The sequence below is a fragment of the Polyodon spathula genome, chromosome 20, assembly GCF_017654505.1.
Source record: "Polyodon spathula isolate WHYD16114869_AA chromosome 20, ASM1765450v1, whole genome shotgun sequence".
In the NCBI taxonomy this organism is placed as follows: domain Eukaryota; kingdom Metazoa; phylum Chordata; class Actinopteri; order Acipenseriformes; family Polyodontidae; genus Polyodon; species Polyodon spathula.
This window is the reverse complement of record NC_054553.1, coordinates 13,188,601-13,215,234: the sequence shown is the minus strand read 5'-3', so window position 1 is coordinate 13,215,234 and position 26,634 is coordinate 13,188,601. Positions and strand designations below refer to the sequence as shown.

Sequence of the window (26,634 nt, the reverse complement as noted above, 5' to 3'; positions counted from 1 at the left end):
AAAATAAAAACTACTGTAAAATGTATTGATAGGGCAAGAGCTGAAGACACACACCTGACAATTCTCCCTATATTTTTCAGATATTGAATTTAAAATAAAAGAATAGTATTTTGACAGTGCTCAATTGCTTTTACTATACAGGGTACAAACGGCCCCAGAGCGCTCAAACACATTGTGTCGGTGTACAGTAGCTACATGCAGTGTAGCGTAATGTTACATTATTTTTTTTAACCTTTTGGTAGGCATGAATGCAATCGGTCCTGTGCAGGACAGGGCTGGGACTGTTACTTGTTTGTTTTTTTTTTATAATTTTGTTTTGCCTTTTCCAGGGTCCCCTTAAGGGGCAGTGGGCCCTGGGAAATATCCCAGCCCCCTCTCAGTGGGGCTGGTCTAAAAGGAAAGCATGACGTGGAGCTCTTCGTAGCATAGAGGTCTCAACAGCTACCAATTACAATGGCTTTTAGCATCCAGAATTGAACATTCTTTTTCTAGTTTCATGATGTCATCATACTGCTATCGTACTATAGTTTTCTAGATTTTGTAAAATGCATGTTCCAAGTGTGGAATGCCTGGAGGGGGTAAGCCAGTGCCAGTTTGGTATTTTTAAATTATTCCATGAGTCACAAATCGTCAAATTTAAGGGACAAATTGAAGAATCATCATTTTTGAAGTAGACTATATTCTTGCTGAGTAACCAAAAAACAAAGCTCATATTATTAACTTAATTTAATTACATGTCATCACAACTTCAGTACAACATGACATGCTGTGAGGGAATCTTTATAGACACATTTAACAAATAATTACATTTAACCATCCTTGCAGATATACAAAAACAGAACTGAGTAGAACGTTCCAGTTACATTTGCAGTAAACCCAGATGGTCATGAATAGGAAAGTAAAATTTGAATATTTCTGTAACATCATTCTAAAATCTTACAAATTGTTGTAAACATCATTTGTAATGAAATGTGCATTTAATTTCTGAAATATTAACATAACCCCTCCTTTATTAATAAAAAATTACAGCCACTGGCACGGCACGTAGAAGTTTGTTGTAAACAGGAAATTTCTTTCAGGAATAACAGTGTGACAATCATTTTCATTGTAAATACAGACAATATTTACTTATTTTAAGGACAGGATGTGTCATCATAAATACATCGTTAAAAATAACAGTGGTAGCAGTGGCTAACTTACAAAAATATATGTTCTCTTTAAAAACCATATACAGCTTTCTTTCTGTTCACCTGGGATCACAGATTGAGCTTACTGGGAAGCAAACCGGATTCAGATATTTTTCCAGCACTCTGTTTCAATATATATATATAAAGCACATGTTTTCTTCAATTTGATTTCATCTCTAATTATTTGTAAATGCCTGGTATTTGACAGCGCTGTTTCTGAAACTGCAGATACAATGAAATCAAAAACCTCTCCAGCTGCTGCAGGTTTCTAATATTCTGTCATAAATCTATATTTTATTGCTGCACTAAAGTATTCTCTCAGAGTGTACCGATGATTTAATGTTATGTGGTGGTGAAATGTGTAAGCTTTCAGTGCCTTTGATGAGAGGTCTCGTCATTTTTCTTTACACTGTCATTTTTGATATATAGTTCATACGACTAGGTTATCAGGATTTGACAGCTCTGACACAATCATTAATGCTCCAGATTTTGTAACCCTCCCCCCATCCAGATGTGTAAAATGTTTGTGTTTTTTTTAATAAAATGGGGCAAAACTGCCATTTCTATTGTGGTAGAGTAGAGGAGATAGCAAAAGCTAATGATAACACTCAAAATAAGTACCATATACAAAGCAAACTATAGAATACAATACAAAACAAGAAGCCACAAATTACAGTAACAGAATATATTTACAATCAAATAAAACCTAGAGAAATATCCAGATTATTTTACACCCTGCTGCCTACTAGCTTCTCTCTGCTGGGTTTGCAGTGTAAAACCATACCCACCCTGCTGCCTACCTGCTTCTCCCCGCTGGGTTTGCAGTGTAAAACCATACCCACCCTGCTGCTACCTGCTTCTCCCTGCTGGGTTTGCAGTGTAAAACCATACCCACCCTGCTGCCTACCTGCTTCTCCCTGCTGGGTTTGCAGTGTAAAACCATACCCACCCTGCTGCCTACTAGCTTCTCCCGTCTGGGTTTGCAGTGTAAAACCATACCCACCCTGTTGCCTACCTGCTTCTCCCCGCTGGGTTTGCAGTGTAAAACCATACCCACCCTGCTGCTACCTGCTTCTCCCCGCTGGGTTTGCAGTGTAAAACCATACCCACCCTGCTGCCTACTAGCTTCTCCCCACTGGGTTTGCAGTGTAAAACCATACCCACCCTGCTGCACACCTGCTTCTCCCCACTGGGTTTGCAGTGTAAAATCATACCCACCCTGCTGCCTACTAGCTTCTCCCCACTGGGTTTGCAGTGTAAAACCATACCCACCCTGCTGCACACCTGCTTCTCCCCGCTGGGTTTGCAGTGTAAAACCATACCCACCCTGCTGCCTACCAGCTCCTCCCCGCTGGGTTTGCAGTGTAAAACCATACCCACCCTGCTGCCTACTAGCTTCTCCCCACTGGGTTTGCAGTGTAAAACCATACCCACCCTGCTGCCTACCTGCTTCTCCCCGCTGGGTTTGCGGTGGCTCAGCAGCAGTTCCACAGCCCCCACCACCTCTTTGCGGATGGCGTAGAGCAGCGCGTCCCCCACGTAGATGTTGTGGCTCAGCTGCAGCTCCATGATCTCCAGGTTCTCGTTCTCAATGGCGATGAGCAGGGCGCTGCGCCCCAGGGGGTCCATGCAGTTGATGTTGATGTTGTAGTAGATCTCTGCCTCCTCCAGGGCCTGCTTCACGCTGGCGTAATCCCCCTTCTCCACCGCGATCAAGTAGGCTTTCTCCTGGGGAGAGAGCTCAGCCTCTGCGCGGACGATCTGCAGGGGGATGCGGTCCCGGTAAGGAGAGTAGTTCACCTTCTTGTAGTAGAGCTGCGCCATGGTTCAGGCCACCTGCAAATGGCTGAGGAGAAGCAGGAATACAATCAACTTCACACACACACCAAGCAAGCACACGTTTCAGCTACTGCATTCATTGCATTGATGAAACATGTGTCTGCTGTCTTAGATGCTTGTATTAATAATTTATGTTATGAATCATAGTTAAGGATTTGTCAAAGGCACAGTCTAATAATAGATATTTCAAGACATTTCAAAATTAAACATTTATGAAAGCAGAAAAAATGGCATTGTCAAAATGTATCATACTCTCTGGAGTTATTATACATGTTCCTAAATATCTAAATGCTCACCTGAAATACAGTAATTGCTAAATTGTATAATTTAGTGTATATTTTGTTCAAGATTTTTAAAGAAATTGGGCAGCTCTATGCAGTGTGTTCAATCATCTAACGGAAGTAAACTAAACTGGCTGCCAGGTTCCTAAATGCAGTGTAACAGGTAGTGCGTCAATAAGGCAAATGTTTGCTGTATTTATTTTTATACAAATATGTATATTTACAACTCTTTCAGAAAAGGGAATTTTCACAGGGAACTACATATTACACAGCAATGGGTATAGTTCATGAAAACCATGAAATCTGTGACAACAGTGTAAAAAAAAAGCCCTACTTATATCTTATCTTGTGTATAGATGTCATACTGTGTTTCGAACTATGACAGTTCTCAAGTTAAAAAAAAAACAACAATTTGAATGTTTATTTGCAGTTCCTGAGTAGTCTTCATTTGTGTGATTTATAATAAGCTAGTGTAAGGTGCCTCTTATGTAATAAGATGGCATCTCTTAACCTTGAGAGACTCCCCACACACAATGTATTTACTTATATATCTAATAATGATCCATAACTGGAATCAGTGAATCAGAAGATATTCAGTAATAATCACATCGTTGTTTCTTCTTGTATTGAGTGAATCTTGTTGCACAATAATTCCAGTACATCTTAGCTAACATGTATTGCGCTCATATTTTCCTTTATAAAAGATGCATACATTATGTAATATGTATTTGCCTTTTTAATGGTCTTATTTTTTAAGCTATTACTAGTGAAGAAAATGTTTTTGGGATATATATCCCTGTGGTCTCCTTCATGACTGCAGTAACAGTAACGTATTACTTTGAAAAAAGTGTAACTAGTTATAGTTACAAGTAGTTACTTCCCCAGCACAGTTTATATTTCACAGAGATATGTTTTCGGTTTCGTCAAACTATTTTTTTAAAGATCCAGCTATTGAACCCACTCATCCTCTCCACTGATGCCAGTTTCTAGAAAGAGGACATGAAAGGTGTTTTCATGTAACATGTAAGGTTTGCCCTGTTGAAGTGTCTTCTGGTTTCCATGTTATGTATTAACCGTAGTCCATTTTTTAAATGTACCTAAAAGTAAGTACGTTATTTTTTCATTATCACATTTTGTTACTTGTCTGAAAAAGGAACCATTACAGTTACAAGTTACTGAAAAAATGTAATCAGATTACAATAATGCGTCGCATGTAACGCATACCATGAAATGTGTTAGTCTCCAACAGTATGTACTTTAAACACCCAATCACAGATACAAGTTCTGATTTTGTGAGGTGTTAGTATCATGGTAAAGTATAATACAATGACTGATTTACAGTATGTGGAATTGCTTTTTGTACTTGCAAGATACATGTAAAAATGTTGGCATACAGACGGATGGATGTACAGACAGACAGATACCCCCAATATATATCCCACAATCTAAAACTCTTGATAATATATGCTAAATAATATTAATACAAATGTCTTGCTAATTTTATATTACTGAAGGTATAGTAAGTTCCAAGCCAACCATTAAAGTACAAACACAAACCCCTGACATTTCTCTGCTGCTGTATGTCAGGAGAGGGGGAAGAGAGGCCTATTATGAAACAATTTGTAAATGGTCTTTTTTTTTCTTTTTTTTCTATAAAGAGAAATTTAAAATAGCAATGTGCATTACCACTGAACATTCAGTAAATTAAAAATAAGCTGATAAATGAGATCATTTGTAGCCAAAGCATTTCTCATTGTTAGTACTGCATACACAAAGGTTGGAGCTCTTTTTAGTTTGTAATGTTTCCAAAGCATCCTGGGATGCTTGTACATGAAGGACACTATTTAAATAAATAAAAAATTCTCCCTGAAGTTGTAAGTGTTGTTTCTGAAATAAATATACTGAAGACAATCCCTTGCACTGTGAGAAGAGTCCTTTTTTAATCATTTCTATGAGGACACTGTTCAGATCAATACACCCAGCTGTCCATTGTAGTAAAAGAGTGGATCGTTTTGAATATTAAATAATTATTCTTGTCCTGATCCAGTACATTGCACAGAATATGTTCTTTGATCATTCCCACTTCCCTGCATTGAAGCTTGAGTGTTACTTCACACAAACACAAAGACTACTTACAGTAACAGCAGATGAAGAGGTTTGCATGCAATAAGAGTGCCATTGTGAGTGATCCACTGATACGACATCAGAGCAAACAAGGGTTCTTTAAATGAGCAACACTATCACTTGTCCCATTTTATTGTGAAAATCGTATTCTTTATTTTACTTTGCTAGTGCTATTAAGAATTAAGAAATGGATTATAAAGCCTTGGTAGACATTGAGTTTGTGGGAACACTAAAGCAAACATATTATAGGTTATTCCTTGGAAGTTATACCGTGGATTCAAATGTGTTACAGTATACTTGGCCTTTGGGTCCTGTTTAATAAAGCTGACCACACATAAATATTCTCTCTGTAAACTGGTTGCTGTAGTTTATTATTCCATATATCCCTGAATTATTCTGGAGAACAGCACATATTTTTATACAGGTTGGGGTATGATTGAAAGGGAAGCTGGGCAGCTCCTGAAGTTTCCTGTTTCCCAAGCATACCTCCTCTCACTAAGTGTTTACTGCTTGTTTGACTTGCGGTCCCTCAGGTTAATTCCCCTGATCAGCATGTTCCAGGTCAAATCAAGATATGGGCAAAGACTGGGGAAGAGCTTTTGTCCAGGCATGTAATTACATCGATAGATACGGCTGGAACCATTAAACTATTGACTACATAAATAAGAATCTATAATTATAAATGTTTTTCTGCATCAATATTAACCATTGGAGTCTGTATGACAAAAAGCCATGAAGGGAGGCATGCAGGCAGTAAGAAAACCAGCTCAGCCAACTCTTGAACACATTTTAATGTCTTTACAAATTGAGATCAGCTCGCGACAGACCCTCGCCAGTGTGTGTAATTATCAGTCAACATGCATGCGTCTTGCATACAAGGTTGCTGAGTAAGACTGGTTTATTCTTCTCTGGGTTTTATTTACAGAAATAAGTGACACTGAGTATAGAGAATGGGATTCATCACAGTGTAGTGATTTGGTTTTGCTAACATTGATAATAAACTGTCTTTGTAATGCTGTATTTGTAGCAGTGATTGGACATTGTGTGCAGCCCTGCTTTAGAAGTATACAATAGTGTCCTGTATATTTATTGAAACTGAAGGTAAAGTCATAACTTTCAGTTCAATTCACAGTCATTGACTACTTAAATGTATTTCATTTCTAAATGTAGTCCGCCACTGTTAGCCAATATTTTTGCCACTTGTTCAAGCGAGGAAATTGATAAACTTAAGTGTTTACTGGAACATGAAAATAATTTAAGACTGCAAGATTCTCGAGCTAATCAATCTGAAAAATAATGAATCCAAAACTTAACGTGCATCTTAATAAATACTGTAAAAATAAAAATGTCAACACAAATTCATGGTTGAAACACGATACCAAGGATCTTTCGATAAAAGTTAGGGGTGTTTCTTTTTACTCCTTCTGATTCAATAAATGAATCTTGTGGTTCTCAAACTGGCATTAGGGGCATGGGGAACTTCTTTTGTAAAAACAACCATAATGTAGGTAATATACTAAAAGCAGTCTATCACTGTTGTGATGGTCTTGTGATACTTGTAGGTATTATACAATAAACTTGTACTTTCACTCAGTACATGGTTTATTTATTGCTTATTGTTTGCTAGATGGAGGTCCCTACTCAAAATCGCTTTTAAAAAGGGAACTCCAAAAAATACATTTACCAATCAGCCCAGTAATCATTTCAATATAGAAGGATCTCAACATGCTGTACCATGTTTTTCCCATGATTAAACCATTAACTGCATACTCTGTCTCATTTTTACGAGTCTGCCTTCTTTACTGGATTGTTACTGCATGAGTTCTATCCCTGCCATAACCATAGAATTGCATAACTATTGCATTTGTATGTGTCTGTGTTAGCAAAGCCAAGCATTGTGTAATACCATTGCAAAAACAAAGCAAATTGTTGCAAACAAAACTGAAGCACAAGAAAAAAAAATGAACTGTAAAATCAAAATAAAAACACCTTACAAATAATAACAAATTCAGTCATTTTACATTCAGTACATTTATAATTGGCTAATACTCACAGTAAGTGGGAGAAATGGCAGGTCTTCAAGGCGTTGAGTTACAGGTGAGCTCAGCAAGAGCACAGAGACGCAAAGATTTGCATCAGTCAGAACAGAACACTGATATTAATATTAATAATGTTCATCTTGGAGAATGAATATCTGCACACACAATGTACTCTGCAGATACTGGAGCAGCATTTCGTGGAAAACCCATTTATTCAAGATCCCTAATTGAGTGTGGCTTTGTTACTGGATGAGCTAGTGCATTGTGTTGTGTTTTGTTACTGAAGAAGCTTCCTTGAGTCAGCATGCTGTTTTGTACCACTGAATGGAGCTTTTCTGGCCCTTCTTTTCAAAAGAGCTCACAGACATTGCAACCATCAGCAACAAATTCAAGCAGACAATTGTGTCAGCCTTCAATGAGCGGCAGCTTCCAATAGTATTCAAGCCAGGTACATTTAACCCTACCTCTCTATTAGCAATCAGTGCTGTGCTTTAGAATTTACAGCCCACATTTTCAGTCTCACCAGAGGGGTTGGCAGTCTAGCAATGACAATCAGGGAAGGCTGAGTGACACAACCAAGCAATTCAAAATGCTGTGACTCTATATTATGGTTCACCTCTGTTTTTAGGTAACCTTTATAAGTGTTCATTGTATGTAATAGTTTCGTAAAGTGTCTGATGTATAGTTAGCATCCTCTCAGGTAAAACAGTAAGGACATCTTAAGGCAGCTACACTGGGTTCCTTCAAGGAGCAATTTGCAGGACAGAATCGATTTTTGAAGACACATTTTAGTGGCTAAAGTTTTCGTTTTTATGTGCTTTGGAACAGAGGAGGCAAGAGGAAGTTTTTGATTTGCTAGTTCATGTCAGAGATGACATTTTCTAGACCAAAGGTGTGAGCACTCTTTTGTGTCTGTATGAATTTCAGAATCTATGATATATATATAGATATATTATATATATATATTATTATATATATATATATATATTATATATATATATATGTATATTATATGCTTATATAATAAAAAAAAATTGTAAAATTTCAAGAGTGATCTCTAACAAGCTGTTTGATACCCATATTTTATTTAGAGCCCAGAAATCAACAATCGGAGGACCCTTGTTGATTTATTCAGTACAGTATCAATGGCATCGGAACACAGGAGTCCTTCTGCGTGTGAAATACATTGCTCTGATTGGCTAATGATGAGTGGGAACATTTTCAAATTTTGACATTTTAATGGAATCACAATGTTATGAACCAATGCACACTGTCTAGCAATCCATTCAGAACCATGGCACCATCACAATGCTATGAACCAATCCACATTGTCTAGAAATCCATTCAGAACCATGGCACTATCACAATGTTATGAACCAATCCACATTGTCTAGCAATCCATTCAGAACCATGGCACCATCATAATGGTATGACCCAATGCACACTGTCTAGTAATCCATTCACATGGAAACATACTACAGTGAAAAGAAGTCCATGCTTGAACACAAGTATTAGGGCAAAAGCATTCAGATCCCCTGCTGTTAATATCATTACAATACCTTGGACCCTCGTGTTACTGTATCAGGACCACAGCGTAGTATCTGTTCCCAGGCCATTGTGTTACTGCTGCTGGTGGCACTGTGGTCTGCTGGTGTTTCTTCAGGCTAGTACAACAGGGTCAGAATACGTTGGCTTGGTTTGTAAGGGCAGCTTGGCAGGTAGTGCAGGTGGCTGCTAATAATGATTATAATGAGAGCAGAAGCGTATAAAATGAGCTGGTAGTGCTTTATATGCAGACTATGTAATCTACTGGAGCCTTCCATCAGATCAATTAAACTAACAAACTAGGAACAAGGCACACAAGCACATCAAGTCACCCTGCGCATTTAACAGTGTATATGCAAAATAAATGCAGCGAGCAGTTAAATCAGAAAAATCTGCATAATGTATACCCTTTTAACTGCTATGGAATCCGAAGTGCGAGCACTGCTTTGTCATTCATGTGAAAGGTATACAGTAGTTCATATTTCTCAATTTAAGGAATACTTTAATTGCCAGAAATGTTCTTTTTGACAGATCTTATTATAAAAGATTGTTGAACTAGAAAAACAATTAGAAATAGTAAGTAAATAAAAACGAGCAGTTTATTGGCAACAGTTTTAACCAAATTAATAACACTTGGTTAGTTCTGGACTCTGTAGAAGAGACTGCACAGGATTCAGATTTTAACTTTCTGAATGTGCCTGCTCCAAGCACCATTTTGGATTTGCTACAAGACTATGATGAATATGTATGTGCTGAGGAACCTGAAAAGGTGAAAGTTGAAAGTCAGAAAGAGAGCGGAAACTGGATGACTGTTAGAAAAGTAGAAAAGCGGAGGCCGAAGCTCAGCGGACAAGATACAGTTGAAATAAATCTATCAAATAAATTCCAAGTATTAACTACAGACAACTGCAAGGTAGACGAAATTAAAGGTGAGATGCTGCTTGTGGGAGACTCAGTATTATATCGGGCTGATAGTAACTTTTGTCATAAAGACCCTTTACATAGGACTGTTACATTCCTCCCCGGAACCAAAGTTATGGACATTGTGTCACAAGTGCCTAATTTATTAAATGGGGGCTTCTCAATCGCAGTCCTGGGTGCCCCTGTGTCTGCTGGTTTTTATTCCAACTGAGCTCTCAATTATTTAACTAGATCCTTAATTGAACTGATCATTTGCTTAATTAGACCTTTTTTTTACTTAACGTTAGAATATCTTACCACTCACAGTATTTATTGCCTTTAACAGACCCTGTGGTGTTTTAGTAATCAAATCCCTATTACCTCTGCCCAACTGCACGCTTCTGATCATACAACTTTACGCCTGGCTTTATTTAATGTTACATCTCTCTAATAAAACGCCTTTAACGCTAGAACCGCCATGTGGGTCAGTTTGACCCCTTTTTGCATTTAAAATGTTAATTACTCTCCTGTTGTAAATAGTATGTGTATGTCCATTTTTGACTTTTCCTAAATATATGACTTAAATATCCTGACAGCGTTTGATAGCCAGAATCGCAAAAACAATAAAGTTATAAACAGTTCTACCTGGAACCGCCACGTGGGTCAATGTGATCCATGCATTACAATACATGTCTTTTTTTAAATATAATGTCATTTTTTTTTTTTTTGTAAATGCAGCAAATAAGACACGCCTCCTCCTCCTAGCACACGTTTATTTTTAATTCAAGCCTTTTTTTGTTTGTAGACTGACTGCGAGACAGAGATTGCTATGATTGTGGTGTCAAGATGCAAACTTGCTTATTTTTCAATGCACCTGGGAGACCAAAATCTTTTGTTTGGTTCCAGAAATCAACTGGAAACTATGAGAAGGAAATATTTAATCTTGAAAGTAATCATTTTCAGTCAATATCCCTAGGTTTCTTTTAGTTCCATTGATACATTAGTAAATCCTTCTAATGCTTCTACCATCACAGTTGGCTCATTTTAGCTACAAAGACTTCTTACAGTTTTTCCCCAAAAAATTACTTGACATTAGAGATCAGACTTTACAGACTCCTTCTATTGTAAACCATTCCTTCTTACCTGAACCTATTAGACCCGACAGAGCGAAGCTGGAGGGTTTTTCTCTCTTACAAGACCTGAAAGCATTAGTTCTGCCTATGAGACCTACTACTTGTGCCCTTGATACAATCCCAATCAAATTATTAAAAGATGTTTTCTGTGTTATTAATACACGCATTTTAACAATTATGAACAAATCACTATCCTCTCGTATAGCTGCATTTAAGGTTCCAGTGGTAAAACCCTCGCTCAAAAAGAAAAAAAACAAAAAAACCTTGACCTAAAGTAGAGGTCTTCACAGGTCTGCCCGGACCCGAGGACCCGAGACCCAGGTTTGCGGGTGCAAAATTGTCGCGCAGCACTCGGGTCGGGTCGGTCCGATTTTGTTTACTCAGTTGTACACAAACTGCGGATTACTATTAAAGAGTCTCTTTTTGGTAGTAAAAATCATTGTTTATACAGTGTCTATAGAAAGTCTACACCCTCTTGAACTGTTTTCACATTTTGTTGTGTCAGTGACTCAGTGTTTCATGCATTTAAATAAGGATTTTTTTTTTCCACTTATCTACACACCATACTCCACATTGTTAATTTTTATTGAGAAAAAAAAAAATTTAATACAAAACTGAAAGATCATAACTGGATAAGTCTCCACCCCCCTGAGTTAATATTTGGTGAAAGCACCTTTGGCAGCAGCTACAGCTGTGAGTCTGTTGGGATAGGTCTTTATCAACTTTGCACTGTGCCTTTCAACAACTTTGTCCTGGAGTTCTTTTAAAAGCTTTGAAATGCACTACCCAGCAGAGGGCACCTACAGGAACTGCTGAATTTATCCTGAAATCATGTGAATCATCATGTGAGGCCACTTAACTTGGTGTGTGATTTTTAGAATATTTTTTTCACCTAGAAGTTGTGGGGTAGGATGTGTAGATAAATGAAAAAAAAAATATTTTAATGGATTTTAATTAGGCTATAAGGCAACAAAAGGTGAAAAATTTGAAAGGGGGTGTAAACTTTCTATAGGCACTGTAATTCCTGTTGCGTGGATTGGCTTCCCCCAGTAGCACATGACATGGCTTGCAGACATGTGACCCATATCAAAGGGGTTTCTTTAGATCATTCTTAAAAGTCAGAGTAATGGATTTGTTTATGAAGGACGTGAAAGAAAAACTTAAGAAAAAACAAATTCCATGAACAGAAGATTACAGATAAATGCCAGTCTGAGGTGTGGGCATCATTTGTTATTATTGTGGACAAAGAAGGAAAACAATTTTAGTTCATTTGATTTTCAGATAATGTTGGATCTTTTACACAAACATATATTCATTTTACAGAACTCTGTGTATGTTCATGATAGAATAAACACTGTCTGTAGTTCAGCCAGATTTCCAGGTTGACTGGCTAAAAACCTTGCTTTAATCCTGTATCTAGTCACTGCATATACTAAGCTGGGGGAAAGGAAAAGCGCTCCACTGTTTTTTAGGGCCGGGTCAGAAATTTTACATCAGGTCAGTTCATGGTCAGGTCAGGTTGATTAATTTGGACCCGTGAAGACTTCTACCCTAAAGCCCTCAGCAACTATAGGCCAATATCCAATCTGCCATTTTTATCAAAGTTTGTAGAGAGAGTTGTTGCTAATCAAGTGCACACGTTTCTAACTTGTAATACTGTATTTGAGAAACTCCAGTCTGGATTTCATGCTGCACATAGCATCGAGACCACCCTTGTCAAGGTAGAAAATGATCTTTAGGATAAGCTCTGACTCTGGCTTTCCTTCAATTTTAATTCTCCTAGATCAGTGGTGCACAACTCAGGTCATGGAGGGCCGGTGTCCATCCTGGTTTTTGGTTCCTAACCATACCCTAAATTAGTTAATTGGACCAATTAAGCTTCTAATAAGGTCCAATAAAAGTACTTTAGGGTGCAGTTGGAATAAAAACTTGCAGGGACACCGGCCCTCCAGGATCGAGTTGTGCACCACTGTCCTAAATCTTAGTGCTGCTTTTGAAACCATGGACCATTCCATTCTATTGAATCATCTTGAAGGTTTAGTGGGTTTTTCAGGAGGTGTTCTATCTTGGTTCAGTCTTGTCTTTCCGATAGGTTCCAGTTTGTCTCTATCAGGGAGATGAAGTCTGATTTGTCAGAAGTTGCCTGTGGTGTTCTGTAGGGCTCTATCTTAGGTCCTTTGTTGTTTTCACTGTATATGCTGCCATTAGGTGATATTTTCTGCAGGCATAGAATTAATTTCCATTGTTACGCAGATAACACTCAGCTATTCTTGTCTTTGGATCCAGGCAATCCTTCTACTGGGTGCTATTAGCTGCTTGCCTTGCTGACATCAAGTGTTGGATCTCACAGAGCTTCTTAATGTTGAATTCTGACAAAACACAGGTTATGCTTGTAAGCCCACAGCATCAACTAAAGAATATCAATTTACACAAGCTAGACCTTAGCAGTCTCTCATTGGAACGAAAACTAGAAATGAGAAATTTTGGGGTCATCTTTGAGTCTGATCTATCATTTGAGAATCACATTAGGAAAATTACTGAAGTATAATTTTATCATCTCAGAAATATAACTAAGCTTAGACCCATTATTGCCGTACCTGATGCTGAGAGGCTAATGCACGCCTTTGTTTAATCAAGGACTATTGTAATGTACTTTTTCTGGTGTCCCAAAACAGGTGGTTTCTCGCTTATAGCTTGTTCAGAATAATGCCACTAGAATTCTGACTAAAACCAGGAAAAGTGAACACAGTACCCCATTTTGGCCTCTTTTCACTAGTTTCCTGTGGATTATATAATTTACACTCTAAAATCACAGGATGCGGGGCTACTTGTTATTCCTAGGGTCAATGGGATCACTATGGGAGGAAGGGCTTTTTCTTGTAAAGCTCTTAAATTGTGGAATGCTCTGCCTCTGTGTCAAGGAAGCTGGGACCATTACAGTCAAGACTGAAAACTTAGTTTTATAAAATGGCTTTCTTACTGGGTTTTAATGTAACTCTTATATTGCATTATTATTATTATTATTATTATTATTATTATTATATTATTATTATTATTATTATATTATTATTATTATTGTTGTTGTTGTTGTTGTTGTTAGTATTATTATTGTTAGTAATATTATTAGTATTATTGATGTGTGTTTGTAAGTATATTTATCTATGTATGAATATGTGTGTATATGTGTATACATCTTTTTATTATATTGCTTGAATATGTTATTTAAATGGTATGATTGTGGTAGATAAGTAATATATTTTACAAATTTATTGTGGTTTAATTTATTTTTTACTATGTACTGTACAGTGCTTTGAGCTACTTCTGTATAAAAAGCAATATAAATATGCAAATAAATTAATAAATATTATATAACCACAATTTTTTATGCTGTTGCATTTGTTCTTATTGAGAAAGTAAAGTTTTAAAGTTGGCTTTTGACCATGTTTTGAGGCACTATTACTGTTTCTCTCCCAAGTTATAGGGCAGGGTAGTGCAGTGGCTTGCAGTACAATTCTCAACTGCTAAAATACATACTGGTACTGTCAAGGCCTCTTCACACACCTACAGTTAAAATCACCTCTGCTTTTGAAAAGGTTAAAGAGTGTTGGAATCGCCTAAAGCATTCTGTTTCTAACCATAACCAGACATGTTTCATAAAATGAGCAGAGACTTGGCAGAAAATATTCAGTTTCAACCCGAGCAAGCAACTCACTGGATTACATCATATTAGTTTGTGAGATCTGAGGTGTTGAATATCCAACAGCAAAATAAAGACAATATAGATAATCAAATTGGCAGAGAAAATTCTAGAATACTGATACCACATGCATCTTAATTTACTGCAAGTGTTGGACCTGAAAAGGAAAAGTAATGTGTAACAGAATGTAGACACAAGCTGTTATGATTCTGAGAAGGTTAAATGATTCATCAGAAAGATACATAGGTATTGTTAACCGAGTATTTGGAAGATATAAACAAAACCAAACAAAAGAAAGGTAGTCATGCTTCTATGTTGAGATGTATTAATGTTTAAACTGTCTGATGATGTGGTTATTACAATGTTCTTAGCATTAAGGCTAGACCTTTTCTAACTCCCAACACTAGAGGGCAGATCACTACGGAGTAGGCAAAAAAGAAGGGAAAGAAAGTGCATGAGGGGCAGAACATAGTTGGAGAGAGAAGGGAGAACATAGTTGGAGAAAGAATCTGATGGAAGCAGAGATGCTGTGAATATCTGAGAAAAATAAATTAAAAGTAATGAACATCAAAATGATAAAGTAAAGGGAGTTTGCCCTCAACGCTGACCTCGACCCACTGCTGTGCTTATCAATCGTGAGTAACCCAAATGTATCTGTTGTCATTTCAAAGTTGCAAATAAAAAAAAAAAGTGCTGTAAAGTTGGGCCCTGCAAATAAACAACAAAAATAAATCTCTGAACTGTACTCACGGTGTGCTGGTTTACTCACCGCAGGTGTAACACAAGCCCAATATCAGAAAGCTTTTGGTCAGCCAGAAACTGAAAAGGTCACATGACGAAAGTATTGCAGTGATCTTCCAGGTCAGTGTCAGATGGAAATCTTTGTTTTGTTTATACAACTCAAATATGAAGTCTGTATCTCAAATGGTTGCTCAGATTGAAGGTGCAGTGCCACAGAATTACTGTGCTCTAAACAGGAGTCATATGGACAATTCCTAATGGGTGAAAATGTTCCACAGAAAACACACACACACAGACATCTACCGAAAATGCACAGGTCACAATCAACCATAGTGCAAAACTGACATTTGAATTGCTCACCAGAACTTCCTCTCTGTTAAATCAATAATGGCACCTACCAAACAGTGACAAAAAGAACAAATTATAGCAGAGCGAGCTTACAGATACTGCAAGAAGAAGCAGAAATGATCAAGAAAATATTAATTTGTAAAATGAATAATCGTGTAACATTTTCATCATAGGATGAAATGGACTGAAATTGCACATAAAATGAGCACTGCTAGCGAAAGAGGGGCCATAAAATGGGAGCAAGCAAAAAAGTGGACAAACTAGAGGAGTCTGACTGGAAAAAACAGCACCAATGGAGACGTGACTGTGACAAAACAGGCAGAGGCCCCCAACCTGGTACACTCTCAGCAGAAGAAGAGGGTAATTGGAATATTGGGGCTGTCTATCACGTACCCGCACTCTTGATGAGAAACCAAGTCAAAGATGCTGCGCACAGCCATTTTCTTACAGTGCAATGAGGGAAATGACTATGATCCACCTGCCCTATTTATAGGGCAGGTAAGCAGGTGTCATTGGAACCCAACAGGTAATACAGTCAAATAGTGTGAGCAACTTTATATAGAAATGCTATTTCTATCATATATTCTGCTCCTGCGGTTGTTCTACAAATTGGTTTAGAAATAAGCCTCTAGGTCTCTCTCAAGCAGAGGCTGATAACCATGCTGAATGGTGACGGATTGTGTTTACTGTGTGGTTTGGATTGCCCTCATGCCCGAGCGGATGTAAAACCACCACATTCATTTCCGCTTGAACTGCATAAATGTGAAGAAGCACGCACAACACGTGCTGTTTACGAAAACAAATATTTAAAGATAGAAATGTGCACAGTCAGTGTAGCCAAATTGAAAAAAACATTTACTGTGAGAGCATTGCTAAGTGCTGTCAAAATTGTCTTGCTAAATATCCTTCAATGTGTAGTTCAGTGCTAGTATATTGATACGCAGACTGATAAGAACACTTTGTAGACTTGAGTAAAAAAAAAACTTTAAAAAAAACTTTAAATGTTAAGACATATTCATCACAATTTTAGGATCAAGACATAATTTAAAAAAAAAATACATTAACACAATTTAGCTGTTTCATTTAACATCATGTAATCAAGAAACTACAAAATAAAATTTGCAAAAGTCTACCGGAAGCCATAATAGCAGTACAGTATTTCATGTCACGTTTATCAAGTTTTTTGGTAACTAGGCCTATATGGAAAACTACAAAGCGGTATGTAATTCAATATGTTAACGTAACATTATTCAGCAGGTTTCATTTGACTTTATGAAGAAAAATTTGTTGATTCTACAGGGCGATGCAAAACCTCAGCCTTTCAGAGTAATCAAGGGACTCAGAGTACATGCCCCACACCAGGCAATGCCAGATGCAATCGGGTAGACGAATCCTAATGAAGTAGCTAGGCAGTGTACGTCCAGCAGGATTTGCACGACATGTATAACCTGCAGCTACTCAATTTTCTTTTACTGAAATACGACTTCCATGAAATGACGGTCTTTCATAACCCGGATCTCACACCAGAATAGTATGATTTAAGGTGCTCTGAAAGTCTTAGGAGGCTGATAAATGCAGGTTATTCAGTCCTCTAGTTCCCTTCTATAAGTTTTCACACTGGCACATTTGATTTTAGTAGCCCTCTCTGAAAGCTTTTTAAATTGTCACTCAGAAAACTAATTGAAGCTTCCTAAGCCTTCAAAGAGTGCTAACCAAGGGTTTAAAATCCACCTTCTTACCACTTCTTAGCACTAGCAACAATATATCTGTCCTTGTGTTAAACAAAACACAATGAACCAGGACCACTGTTCATGTTCATCAATCTAATAAAAGGAAAGAAATGGAATTTAGAACTTCTGTAAAGTAACTGGAGCCAATCAAATAATTCTATAAAACAGAGTTGCTGTGCATTTCCATTTGCTATACACAGTAGGTCTCAAATGTCCAGTCTTGAAAGAAACACGTGTATTTCTAATATTTTAAAACACGACATATGGTGCTGCACGGTTAACGAAAAGATCTCTCTGCAATTCATGCTTTCAGTTAGTGTTGCACTTCCTTCCTCAACCTAGCTTCTTTTTTGTCATTACTCAACCAGCTGCTTCACAGGTAGCCTTCTGCTGAGAAGTTTTAGGAAAATATTCATAAAGGATCACATACATAATTAAAGAAAAAAATTACATTATTAAACAATAACTTTTTACTTGTCAGAGCTGTTTATAGTTTATCTGGACAGTGCCAGATATATGAATTGTGCAATACTACTGAACTGTCCATGTGTCGTGTGATGTTCTTAAAAGATGCTGTCTGAGCTCTAGTCGAGCTGATAGGTTGTGATATACTGATCTGGCGGTTCCAGTTTCAGGACTGTGAAATTACAAAATGATGCATAGACATTTTTTTAAACTTAATATTTTATTCAAAACTTGAATGCTCAAACTGAAGACTTCTAAGGGAAAGATAAGTTACGGTAAATGTCAGCAAAAACTAAAGAAAAAAACTGAAATATGTATAAGTATTCAGACCCGTCAACTCAATATTTGGTGGAAGCATCTTTCGCAACAATTACAGCAGCAAGTCTTTTTGGGTAAGTCTCTACCAACTTTGCACACTGGCTTGGTGCAATTTGTGCCTATTCTTCTTAGCAGATTTGATCAAGCTCTCAAGTTGCTTGGGGATCGCTTATGGAAAACAGTTTTCAAGTCTTTCCACAGATTCTCAATAGGATTCAAGTCAAGTCTTTGACTGGGCCACTCCGGGTTAGCTTTGGCCTTGTGCTTGGATCATTGTCTTACTGAAATGTGAATTTTCGCCCCAGTTTTAAGTCTTTAGCAGACTGAAACAGGTTTTCCTCTAGTATTTGCCTGTACTTTGCTCCATCCATTTTTCCTTCAATCCTAACAAGCGTTCCAGTCCCTGCTGAAGAGAAGCATCCCAATAGCATGATGCTGCCACCATCATGTTTGCCTGTAGGGATGGTCTTGACTGGAAGATGTTCTGTGTTGGGTCTGTGCCAAACGTAATGCTTGACATTTAGACCAAAAAGGTCCAATTTGGTCTCGTCTGACCACAAAACCTTTTGCCACATTTTTGCAGGATCACTCAGTTGTTTTGTTGCAAACTCCATGAGGGCTTTGACATGGCTTATTTTTACTAATAGCTTCCTTCTTGACACCCTGCCATACAGGCTACTTTTGTGAAGTGTTCTGGGTATTGTTGACTGATACACATTTTCTCCCATCTCAGCCATTGAATTATGTAGCTCTTTCAAAGTTGTCGTTGGCCTCAAAGTGGCATCCCTCACCAGTTTCCTCCTTGCCTAGCTGCTCAGTTTGGAGGGACGGCCTGATCTAGGCAGTATCTGGGTGGTACAATGCACCTTCCATTTCTTGATGATTGAATAGACTGTGCTCACAGGGATATTCAGAGACTTCCATATTTTTTTGTACCTGATCTGTGCTTTTTAATGACTTTATTCCTGACTTGCTTTGAAAGCTCCTTGGTCTTCGTGGTTGAATCTTTGCTTGAAATTCATTAACTGACCAAGGAACCTCACAGAGACAGGTATTTTTATTCTGAAATCACGAAAACCACTAATATTGCACACAGACAGAGGCCATTCAACTAATTGTGTGGCTCGTTAAGGTCATTTTGTGCATCTGAATTAATTTAGGTTTGCCACAGCAAAGGGCTTGAATACTTGCAATCATGACTTTTACATTTTGATTTCATATTAATTATCTATTTACTTCTTTCTTTTTGTTTTTGCTTTGAATGTGTGGAGTAGGTTGTGTATATAACACACATTAATTCCTACTTCGAAGTGTCATGACTGCAAGCTTTAAAGCAACAAAATGTGAAAACTGTAAGAGGGTTTGAATACTTTTGCAAGGCAATGTGTATACACCAATTATGCCTCTTGAGTGCAGGCCTGTTTATCCCACATGCCAGCACCCAGGAGGGGTTTGCGTGTAGCGCTGCACACCCTCCATGATGAGGGTGATGATGGCTGTCCAGACCAGTGTTCACTGGTCTGTTCCAATGTCCCCCTGAAATAAAAAATGTCCCACTGAATTTCTCTTAACGCGCCCATGTGTCCCCCTTCACAGACAGACATTATACCAATATGCAGTAAATTCATGCACTCCCATGCCATTATTCTCCAGTCCAGTGGAATGCGCTTCCACCCTCCCTGGTACAGTCAGTTTCACAGTAAAGCCTGGACGACAGCATCAGGCTTGTTAACAACATGGCCTGGCGCAAATATAACCTTGTATCCCTGTTAAACCCGACCATCACTGCTGGAAGAATAAGTAATCCGCTTCGGCAGTGACGGTTGAAATCATATTTGTGCTGAAAAATACTGTGAAATTAATCTGCTGTAAACTTAAACTTGTAAACCTATTTGCTAGACAAAATATCTGTCTGATGTTTGGAGATGGAGTGACCTAGCAAGTGAATGGGACAAATGTGTACTTCTGCATACTACTGTACAGTAAAGTGAAGTGGATTTGTGAAACAAAAAACTGCAAAGCCGCAAAAAGTTGCCAATGGTAATGTTATAAAATATGTGAAATGTGTCTTTTCTATGACAAAAAATACTAAAATTCAAGGTCAAAGTAATTCAGTATGTGTTAAGCACCAGCTGTCTCTTGGCCATTTTGGCCTATAATGGCATGATAAAATACAGTTTATGTGAGTATATACAGCACTGTATATGCCTACAATACATCTTGCATTGAGAAAACACCACTGGAATCAGAATAAAGGAATTTAATGTGTAACACAGTTCACGTGCAGTCACGGTTTTGGTAAGTAGCATTTTCAAAACCAAATTATGTGCAGTATTAAACTATGTTAATATAGTATATCAACAAAACAAACGAGATACATATTATATATTTGACATTTTATTTTTAGTGTTCTGAGTAACACAGGCCAACACGGGGAAAAAAAAAAAATTAAAAATACAGTACCTGAAGCAGATATACGCATTTATCATATCAACAACATCAATGTGTTGTAAAAAATAAAGCGAAGAATGAAAAATTGCAACTGAGTAGTTGCAAAGAGACTGCAAAACCCCCACTCAAGAGCAAACCAACCAAGTGCATGTCAGGTATACACTGTCGAATGTATATAGTGTAAATAGTACTGTGTGTGAACTGTATAATCGAGGGTATGGCACACCAGAGCTTTACACAACTACCATTGTAGGTAAGGGTACTCTGGTGGAGGTAATGGTGTCAGACTGGCGGTACAAAATTTCACACAGACAGTTTAAAGACTACCACGAGTTGGTAGTGAAGATTTGAGTTGTTTTCTGCTACCTTCACCTTCTATCAAAATAAATATGGCCAGCAGCTGATGTTAAGCAATTACAGTTGTGGACATTGTAATCATTTACACCACCTCGTCCATCCTGTCACTATATATATATATATATATATATATATATACTCCTAGTCTTTAACTCATTTTATTTCCTGTTTGCATTCGTGTCTGCAAATCGATATTTATTCTTTTCAATAACCTGATTTAAAGTTTATTGTAATTTAAGTACTATTGGTTCATTTTAAAATACAGTATGCATGACCAATCAGAAACCAAAGTATTGCCATGCGATCTAATTTGACAATCCGTTACGTCTGGTGTAAGAGTAAGAGTTTTTAGCTTTCAATCCAGTGAAAAAATATGGAGTGTTGGCTCAATAGTAGATTACTAGCAAAGGCCGATCATTACTGTACGTTTTAGTCACCAAGAATTAAAAAATGCCAATAATATGTTTTCATAATGAGGTCAGCTGTAGAAATGCTAGACAGTGAACTTTTCTTTGCCTTCTTTTCTGTAATTTTATTGTCAGTAAAAATATGTGACTGCCATTTGCTATCAAGGAATAGTCTTGTCATTTCTGAGTGATTGAGGCTAGCACGGAGGCTTTGTTGATTTTAATTAATTAGTAATTACAATAAAATTATGTCATTTCCAACAACTATAAACATGTTTGAGGGACTATTTTTATCCAAAAGTTAAATATACGTTTTTTGTTTTTTTTTCTGTTATAATACAGTAACTTTTATAATTGTATCCATCACACACTCCAAGGCTTGTGCATTGTTATACAGACTTTTTTTCTGTTTTCATTTTATTATGACTCTATCTCAGATGGGGGTACGGGGTGGACTACATTTTTTGGAAAGGGGTATGGAGCTTAAAAAGATTGAAAATCCCTATTCTAAAGTAATTTACTACAATGAATATCCTTTACTCAGTGATACACCAGCATCACTGTGACACATTTCCCAATATTTTCCCCAAAAGTGAGTACTGTAGAGACACCTTGGTTGGATCTACAGCTTTACAGTTTTATTTTTTTGTTCTTCAGAAACAAAAGGTCAGTAAACTCAGTTGGGATATTTAAAACAAACAAAAATAAGAAATGGTGGTTGTTTCTGAATCAAACATATTGACCCCCTGTCACAGAGACGGCCGAAGTGGGCGGAGTCAGAACCAGGAAAAGGAATGAATGACAGAGAGGTGTGGTTTGGTGGAGCTGAGCAAATGTTTCGCTCAGCATTTAATAAACAGAACAGAAAATAAAAAGGTTGTACAAACAAACACAAACACAGCACACGTCGCCAAAACAAAGAGACAAACAAAACGGACTAATACTAAACTAAAATACGGTGAGCAGATATTTTACTATTCTTATTATAATTACAATTACTACCTCCGTCTCCCGTTCTCCACTCACCGAACACCCAACCGCGAGTATGTGAAAACGTGCATCTATATTTACTGTTGTGCTGGGAATCATTTACTAATTAATTATTCACTTGAATCCCAGCACGTAAATTAATTATGTGCAACCTCGTGCTCACATTTTAAACACTTTAAATGTATGTGAAGTGATGTACAATCCTGTGCCTAAATACAAATATACATTTTAAGCACTCGTGTTACATAGACCCGTTTATATCCCATGTACCAATGACTATACACCAACATTTAACAAACCACATGCAACATAACAGATAATATACACAGGGGCGGGCACTTTGTCACACCCCCTCACTGAAGAAAATGTCAGCCTAAAATTTTGAGAAGGGGCTACATTGACCCTCAGTCTGTAGGTCCTGGAGCAAACACTGCAGACGCCCGTGAAAACCACTGAAGAAGCACTGTTTGTAGCTTCACAGATGCTGGTGTCTATTGATCTGTGCTGTGCACATCTGTAAAGAATTTGCCATTAATCACAGAGGCTCTCCTTCAGTGTGAAGATCAAAGCACTGTTTAAACGTGCAGGACAGCATAATTTTTTAAAACATACAGCGATTTGACTATTTAGCTCACAAGAACAAACCAAAAAAAAATAGTGTGCTGTGTAAGATATAAGCTCTCGTGTGTGCAGAAGGATAGGTGGCAGTGAACTCTTTGATCAGCCCCCTTCTTCTGTATTGGTGTTTGAAGTGACTGAGCGGGACTTCCTTCATCTTCTGTTCAGCTAATATTTATACTCAAGAATGAGAACTCTTTAATATTCATGAATTCAGTGACTGCCAGGTGACTTCCTTGGCAGGGTTACTGTTCAAGAAAAAAGCAGACACCTTGTCTGTGGAGAATAGAATGGAGCCTGGTGAGATGAAAGGACAAGTTTTAGAAACCAGCCTGGTGATGAGAGATGAAAGGACAGGTTCTTAGAATGGAGCCTGGTGGTGGGAGATCAAAGGACAGGCTCTTAGAATGGAGCCTGGTGATCAGAGATGAAAGGACAGGTTCTTAGAATGGAGCCTGATGATGAGAGATCAAAGGACAGGTTCTTAGAATGCAGCCTGGTGGTGGGAGATCAAAGGACAGGTTCTTAGAATGGAGCCTGATGGTGGGAGATCAAAGGACAGGCTCTTAGAATGGAGCCTGGTGATCAGAGATGAAAGAACAGGTTCTTAGAATGGAGCATGGTGGTGGGAGATCAAAGGACAGGTTCTTAGAATGAGCCTGGTGGTGGGAGATCAAAGGACAGGTTCTTAGAATGGAGCCTGGTGATGAGAGATCAAAGGACAGGTTCTCAGGGATTTATCTTCTTATGGTTCCAACTTGACCGCAATTGCACAAAACTGAAATCACTGTGAAAGGTGGAAGACATCATCTTTGTCTAACTTAACAATATATAGGAACCAAGTTTGTAACTAACTTCTAACTTTTCTTCTATACCGGAGAATCAGTTCTACTCCTTTTTTGAGCAAGGTGAAAACAGAGGATAGATTGTTGATGGCTGTCATAACCTCTTTCTGACAGATGGAGCTACAGTACTGCAATAGAAACGGTGAATATTAAGCATAGCTCTAGAGGACAGACAGCCTCAGTGCTACTCCCCTTTCGCAGAGCTAACCCGCTTCCCTCAGGGTATAAGGTCACAGTATTCCAGTCAGCCAACAGTGCTTGTGCTAGCATCAACATCCCTTACCTCCCCCTTATATGCCTTTACAGCTGCCTCTAGGTTTGTTTATGTGGGGTGCTTAACAATTGAAATGTGTATCAGGAGACTGACTCTCTAGTGCCAGCTGGCAAGAGGCTGTATACTGTATCAATATATAGATGTCATTTCAGTGAATTCCATTGTCCATTTTATTTACACATCAGTTTATTTATCATGTTCCACTAAATATTTGGGACATTTATCTTGATCTTTTGAAACCAAGTTTGTAACTCAGGAACTGTACAAAAGTGTATCTGGATTTATTATTCATAGAGCCCTGTGAAATTATTTTTATTTTTTATAATTTTCTGTTTTACTTTTTACAAATGTAGTTTTATTTAGTTTTACCTGCTATTTTTTATTTTGTTTTATTACAGATATTCATTCATAAAATAAATGAAAGAGATGTATATAAATAAAATAAAGTATACGTCATGTTTTACATATATACATATTTTGGTGAAGCAGCAGTCAGAGTCCATGTGCAGTGTGTCTCGATGGAGTTTATAAGAACTCTAAAAAGTCTTGGTTGCCTCCAGAAGATAACATTAATGATGTGCACCTACAAAGTACAACAAATGAACAGATTACTGTATTGCTTGTTTTATACAGGACACAGCCGTGTTCAATTGATACACAGTGGTACATTGCATGGTCTACTTTGTTCATAGCACCATTCACCAATGTGTAGTGATTCTGGGAGCCTTCAAATCAATAGATGGTGTGTGAGGTCAATGTCGACTAAGTATACAAATGACATATCTGAAACGTGTGTTTGCCTTTTGTTCTGGGTATTGGCATTTTCTGTCTGCTGAGTTGCAGGTACCTGTCACGCTGTGCCACTGCATGCTCGTCCTGCACAATAACGGTGTGACAGAAGCCCAGAATGCTCCACACAAAAGTCAAGGCCAAGATTCTTCTTTTGCTCTTACACTGTGACCAAATTGACTTGTTTCATTTAATTTAATTCTCATATATTCAGCCTGAATAAGATTAATAAAAGATTTCACTGCCACTATGTGTGGATCTGGTGCTTTTCACAGGACCATTGCACCCTATGGGGGCAAAACGCTACTGTCACCTCTCACGGCCGCAGGGGCTCTGAAACACAAGTAAAGCTGACTCGTTTGGTCTAGCTGTTTGGGGTACTCATTGCATTCTGCATACATTTAGAATTTATATCTGTAATGTCCCATTAATGAAACAGGTCCTCAAAACCTTGGGTGTCTGATATCACTGTTTTAAATTTCTGCTGCAGTGCTGGTTAAAACTATGGAGGCAAGAGCCATTTGTAAAAAAGAAAATGTATATTTGATAGAAATATATCACAAAGCTATAAAATGTGTCTGAACATTTCTGGTAACACTTTACATTAAGTGTCTCTTATTACTGTATATTTATATAGTAGTTACTTAGTAAATACATGTGTACTTACACATAAATACAATGTTATTATGCATAGTTATAATGTGCTATATGTTATAACCCTAATGCTAACCTTGACTCTAAACCTAACCCTAACCCTAAACCTAGCCCCTTTCTGATACATACAGTGTGCAAAAAGATTTTACACATTCAATACATTGTCTCTCTCTCTCTCCTGGAAGCCGTTCAGTCGAGAACGACTCTCGGCCACTCTGTGGATCAATGTTCTCCATGTCTTCCGATCTCTCACGGATTCTTTCAATTCTGCTATGTTCAGTCCAGTATCTTTCTTGATGGTATCTAGCCAGCGAGTTCTTGGGCGGCCTCTTCCTCTTTTGCCACCGATCATTCCAAGCATGACGTCCTTCTCAAGAGGCTTGCCGCGCATGATATGACCAAAGTAGGAGAGCTTTTGCTTTGTTATTTTGGCCTCCAGTGAGATTTTTGGTTTGATCCGTTCCAGAACTTTCCAATACATTGTAACTATGCATAATAACATTGTAATTATGTGTAAGTATGCATGTATTTAAAATGTAGCTACTATGTAAATACATAGTAAGGAGAGATATTTAATGTAAAGTGTTGTCCATATTCTTTGTGCATATTTTATTTGAGAGATACAGTTGATATATAATTGATATAGCCTCAATATAATACAGTATATATGGGAAAGCAAGACCCAAGTTGTAAAGCATTGAAGGGATATCCACCATGTGCTTGTCTCCTTGAAGCCATGCATTTCAGCAGCATGTTAATACCCATTATTTGAAAGTAGAATTTTATTATGAAAAATATCTCCTCACACAGTATCTAGTATCTAATGATATCTCGCAATTTTTCTTTATGAAACAGTGCTATGATAAAAACAAACAGGTGTTGTGATTGCAGTGTTTATGCAA

General features: G+C 37.7%; 1 protein-coding gene across 1 annotated transcript in view; it reads right to left on the bottom strand.

Annotated features, from left to right (window-relative positions):
- LOC121295295 (short transient receptor potential channel 5-like) overlaps window positions 1-26,634 on the bottom strand; it is an 88,026-nt gene that overhangs the window by 40,963 nt on the left and 20,429 nt on the right. Inside the window, exon 2 of the mRNA XM_041219763.1 lies at window positions 2,634-3,033. Coding sequence (XP_041075697.1) covers window positions 2,634-3,011 — 378 coding nt within the window. The 5' untranslated portion in view covers window positions 3,012-3,033. The remainder of the gene's footprint in view (window positions 1-2,633; window positions 3,034-26,634) is intronic.